The sequence below is a fragment of the Centroberyx affinis genome, unplaced genomic scaffold (assembly GCF_046629955.1).
Source record: "Centroberyx affinis isolate AG114_WGS23_722 - 3 ecotype Tasmania unplaced genomic scaffold, CSIRO-AGI_Caff_v1 ptg005114l_1, whole genome shotgun sequence".
In the NCBI taxonomy this organism is placed as follows: domain Eukaryota; kingdom Metazoa; phylum Chordata; class Actinopteri; order Beryciformes; family Berycidae; genus Centroberyx; species Centroberyx affinis.
Genome location: NW_027282533.1, coordinates 52,501 through 57,168, shown reverse-complemented (window position 1 = coordinate 57,168; position 4,668 = coordinate 52,501). Strand labels below are relative to the sequence as shown.

The window sequence follows — 4,668 nt, the reverse complement described above, 5'->3', positions numbered from 1 at the left end:
TAAATGTCTCCATGTTTACACAAAACCCACAAGTGTAGTGCATGATAATGAAAAGGTAAAGGGCATTCAAGAAGACAGAACAAACAAACAAACAAAAACAAAACATGAATTGTGGGTCTAACAGTATGATGTATAATGATGAAAGGCAAACATCAGCTTAGTTGTCCTTAGTCTTGAGGGTGTCACGCAATCAAGAAGACAGAACATGGGGTTTAGGAGGCTTTCTTAAAATAAAAAGTTTTTTCCATGATGATACCGAAAAAACAAAAAACAAAAAACCAAATAACAACAACAAACAAAAGCAACAACAACAAAAACATGAATTATGGGTCCAAAAGGATAGTGCATATTAATGAAAAGGCAAACATTAGCTTAGTATGCTGTTGAGTCTCCCTTCCTCCCACTGGGTTAATAGTACTGCTGCCTATGGAAGCTCATTCACACTTATTCACATAGACGGCCAGGCTCAGTAGACCAAATTAAGCAGCCTGGATGCAACTGGACTGTGTAGCTGCATGACTAAGAAGATTAGACAAGATTTATCTACCTAGCAGTCGTCAGCAGCACTGTCCACACAGACTCAGTGCATAGCAACAGGTCAGTGCGCCCTGTGCGCTATCTTAGCATTCACCATGGACTAGGACAGAGGCCCATTGAACAGAAATGGGAGCTCCAGTTTCCTGATGACTTCACAAGTGATTATTTCCTCCCGTCCACCAGTCAAGCCTCTGGCAAAGGTTGGTGTCCAGCTCTGCCTATATAGTTGTTATAGTAAGCTTGCGTGTGTATGTGTTTTTGTGTGTTTGTTTGTGTACACACTCATGTGTATGAAGCCATAGTGTGGCAGCATACAAACTTACATAGTATACTTTATTTAGAAGCCTACAGCTGAGCATTGGGGATCATTAGACCGCATTCCTGTACAACAACGCATACTGATGCATTCTAATGTGGAGATTCATTGCCATTTCAACTGTATTACCTTGCTACTGGATGATCTGTAATTCTTATATAACATTAACAACATTCATTCCTGAGTCAGAATACAACAATGTGATGTGAACGTGCTTCAGCATGATGGCGTGCATCCTGTGGTCTGCATTTACATGGACGTTCAAGGGGATACTGTGCACCTGCAGGTTCCTTTGGGTCAGTGGATGCCATGCTATGCTATGCTATGTCAAATTCATCCTCCATGTTGTAATTTAGTTGATACAGGTTGGTATTTATGGTAAATGCTTAGTATAATATTGACCAAGCTATGGTTTTTGCACTGCAGATATGCCCGTACAATGCAATCAAATTCTTACCACGGGAACAACACATTACAGAAGACACAAGCTACCAGCAGAGACAACATGCAGGTAAGAATCCATCTACCAAAATAAAATGAATATAAAAACAGACCAATCATTATTTTCACATAAAATCTCTTTATTTATCTGGTATTGATCTATTCAACATTTAAATTAAAAAAGATTGGTGCGTTTCAGTGCCACATGCCTCCATGTGCATTGGTCCTCTTGTTTTTTGGATCACGAAAGAACACCTTCCATTTTCCATTGGACATTTTATTTCATGTTTATCCCAGTGGCTCTGGCTCCCACTGTACATCTTCTGAGTATGTTTGTCATTAAATTCATTATATGATTGCATTATTTGACTTGATTTGGCAGGGTCTGAGGGTAAAGGGAGTGCAGCCATACCAGGCAGTCCTGACCGTACGACTGCCCTTCATAAGAGACTGACCAAAACTGAGAAGGAGATCCTGTCTCTCAAGACCAGGATCGCTTGTGAGAGGGCATCTTGGGAAAGGAGGTTTACAGAGCTGCAGAGGAAACATGAAGAGCTGCGTAATCAGGTGTGTGTGTGTGTGTGTGTGTGTGTGTGTGTGTGAGTTTGCGTTTGTGTCTATGACTTAATTCGATGATAACCTATCTCCTCTTGCTCAGCTGGCCTCAGAGACCGGGACGCTGGTGAAGGTGGGCAGCTATGATGACCGAGGAGAGTCAGGCGTGGACAACGGAGAAGCATTTGAGGAGAGCTCAAGTAAATAATAATCATCCAGATTTAGTTCATTCTGAATTTTTGATCCATGCCTTTGATCTAAATAACAATTTCAACTGGTATTTTGACGTTAACAGGCAGTCCACCACGCCTGTCGTACCAACACAGAGGGTCTGAGGTGTCATCAAGAGGCGACACTTGTGCAAGCAGCTTGTCAGGCAGCCAGTTATCCTTATCATCGGCACTGGGCTCCAGACCCTCCTCCGTTCTGTCCTCCACCACCAGGTACAGCTCTTCATCTTCACTGGCTGGCAGTTTTAGAAAACAATGCTTTTTTTCTGGAATATTCCAGCATCAAACGTTAGATATTATTAATAAAATATGCAATTGGATGTAAAAATACCTTCTTTGTAAGTCATATCACTGCCCTTTCTAATGTTAATAAAAGTACCATAGAATAACAATCATCCCCATCTTTGTCATTATATTTCACACTGTCTCACACACTGACTAAGACGAGCGAACCCTCTGTTCCTCCAGTGTGGGGTCATGGAGGGTGTCCCCAGGGCCTCACCGGGTTTTTGTCCCCCACTCCCCCATGGACCTGCAGCTGGGTCACCGGGTCAGAGTCATGCTGCCGTCTGGACGCATCAGCACAGGGACGATCCGTTTCCTGGGCCACCTGCAGGGGGAGCCAGATCTCCACCTCGGGGTGGAGCTGCAGACACCTGATCATGGACTGCAAGATGGCAGCCACAGGGGACAGAGCTACTTTGAATGGTAACTGATCTCATTTCCTTTGCTGTGTGAGCACAAGCAACAGGTAGCTTCCTTGTGCCTCAGCATGTGCAATTTGACTTGGAGAGTGTTGGATTAGTAATCTATGAAACATGGAAGTGTCCTCTTTAAGTCACTAAGTGATGCTTTATTTAGGATTATTCAAATATTCTCTTAAGTAGGCAATTGAAATGCTTCTTTGTGTAATAAATTTGAATACTTTTTGAAAGCTGGTTTCTTGGGGCGTATTTGTAGAGAATAATTCAGCAACACAAGTTGATTTACTGGAAGAATTTTAACTTTATTAAACCTGCGTGTTCCAGCGCTTAGCCTTCTTCAAGGTTATTTGTCGTCTTTGTATGTATTGGGGCGGACTTACTAGAAGTTGCTATTTATTTCTTAAATTTACTCTTAAATCACTGTGCAGGTTTATAAAATACATTAACTATATTTTTCTTATGTGCCAGTTTAGGGTACAGTAGTTGGCTTCTATAAATAATCTGTTGTTGGTCTATGGTTTCCTAAGGTCAGCGTTAAATGTGTAACATTACATTAGTCTCTGTGTGAATGAAGACATCACGCCCGCAGGCGTCTAACAGTCACATAATGCCAAGGATTCCTAACTCCAGACATACTTCAGCTCTGCAGTGGCTGAGCTGAATATGCAAATCTCAGCCTGAGGCCAAGTTGGGAGGCTCAAATTACCACACTTGAGATGTGAGGAGTACACTCATTTGTCCAGAGTGATAACAAATTTGACTCATTATGGTAGAAAAGGGTTTTTAGGGTAGGTTAAATCTAATCTTATCTTCATAAACCCATGTAGTGTGATACAGTAAGCACATAAACTACCCATGTGTACATAGACTTTCTGTGTGTATTTTCCTTTCAGTCAGGAGTTTAGTCCTTGAAGTCAGAAGGGTTTTGATTTTAAGTTAACTCCAGCCATGTCCATCATATTCATTTCTTGTTACTTCTGCTTCTGTCCTATGCAGCAAGCCTGGCTATGGTGCCTTTGTACCATTCAACAAACTACTGATGGCCTGGGAATGACAAAAACACAGACATACTGTATCTGGTAGAGCTGCCAATCTGGATGTATGGAAAATTCAACAGACTGGAGGATCAACTGAATGCAAAATGCCAGTTATAGTCATGCATCTGATCTGAAGTGTTTGACTGAATTACAGTGGGGATAAATCTCATATCAAGGCAAATACTGACAATACATACATGTAGTGTGTGTCTTTTAAAACTGTGAAGACATAAATTGAAGTGTTATTCACAATAAAATAAACAACAACAACTTTCTTCTCTCTTTGTATGGGGCATTGTGTGAGGCTTGGAGGGACAGTAACATTAGACTAGCAAATAATAATCACTTAACATGTGGTGTCAGTCTACTCAAAAAGCAGAGACAATGCATTTTCCAAGCAAAAAAGTCCTCAGAGTCAATCACTGAATTGCAAGCAAAAGTTTAAGATTTGAAAGAAAAAATATGAAATAACAAAAAAACAAAGCCTCAAGAACCTGTTGAGCAATGTAAGCAAAAGGATTTTTGTACTGTCTTGAGTGGCACTCAAATCTCTGCTTTTGCTCGAGGGGATTTTCACTCCTCACAAACCTATATCAACGCATCTCTATCCATTTCAGCACGTCTTCATATTCCACTTCTGCCAAAACATACCATGTTAATCGCTCTGTAAAGGTCAAATCGTGATGGTATCTGTCTGCCTTGTCGCTGACAGAGTTTGACTTGACGTGAGCCTGAAAGACTTACACGATGTTGCCAATGTGGGAGACAAATTACTTAAAGATAACATAGTAGTTTCAATCATGTTTGGAAAATATGGAACTGTTTCTGTTTATTTCAAAAGAGTAGTT

At 40.9% G+C, this 4,668-nt stretch overlaps 1 protein-coding gene across 2 annotated transcripts; it reads left to right on the top strand.

Moving 5' to 3' along the window:
- The first annotated feature begins 603 nt into the window (after positions 1–603).
- On the top strand, positions 604–4,079 carry LOC139666757 (centrosome-associated protein 350-like). Of its 2 annotated transcripts, none has more exons than XM_071546075.1 (8): positions 604–737; positions 1,043–1,149; positions 1,280–1,364; positions 1,677–1,861; positions 1,953–2,049; positions 2,145–2,292; positions 2,548–2,787; positions 3,780–4,079. In XM_071546075.1, exons 2-8 carry the CDS (start codon positions 1,075–1,077, stop codon positions 3,835–3,837), a joined length of 888 nt encoding a protein of 295 aa, XP_071402176.1. In that variant the 5' UTR covers positions 604–737; positions 1,043–1,074; the 3' UTR covers positions 3,838–4,079. The 2 variants fall into 2 exon arrangements, with proteins under 2 accessions (XP_071402176.1, XP_071402177.1); XM_071546076.1 differs by having other exon boundaries at positions 668–737; positions 1,074–1,149.
- The last annotated feature ends 589 nt before the right edge of the window (positions 4,080–4,668 follow it).

Excerpts from the sequence above, each read along its gene's own strand:
- LOC139666757 (XM_071546075.1), top strand. The coding sequence starts at position 1,075 with ATGATGGCGTGCATCCTGTGGTCTGCATTTACATGGACGTTCAAGGGG. Across the intron at positions 1,150-1,279 it reads GCACCTGCAGGTTCCTTTGG|ATATGCCCGTACAATGCAAT; the intron begins GTCAGTGGATGC and ends TTTGCACTGCAG. Across the intron at positions 2,050-2,144 it reads AGCATTTGAGGAGAGCTCAA|GCAGTCCACCACGCCTGTCG; the intron begins GTAAATAATAAT and ends TGACGTTAACAG.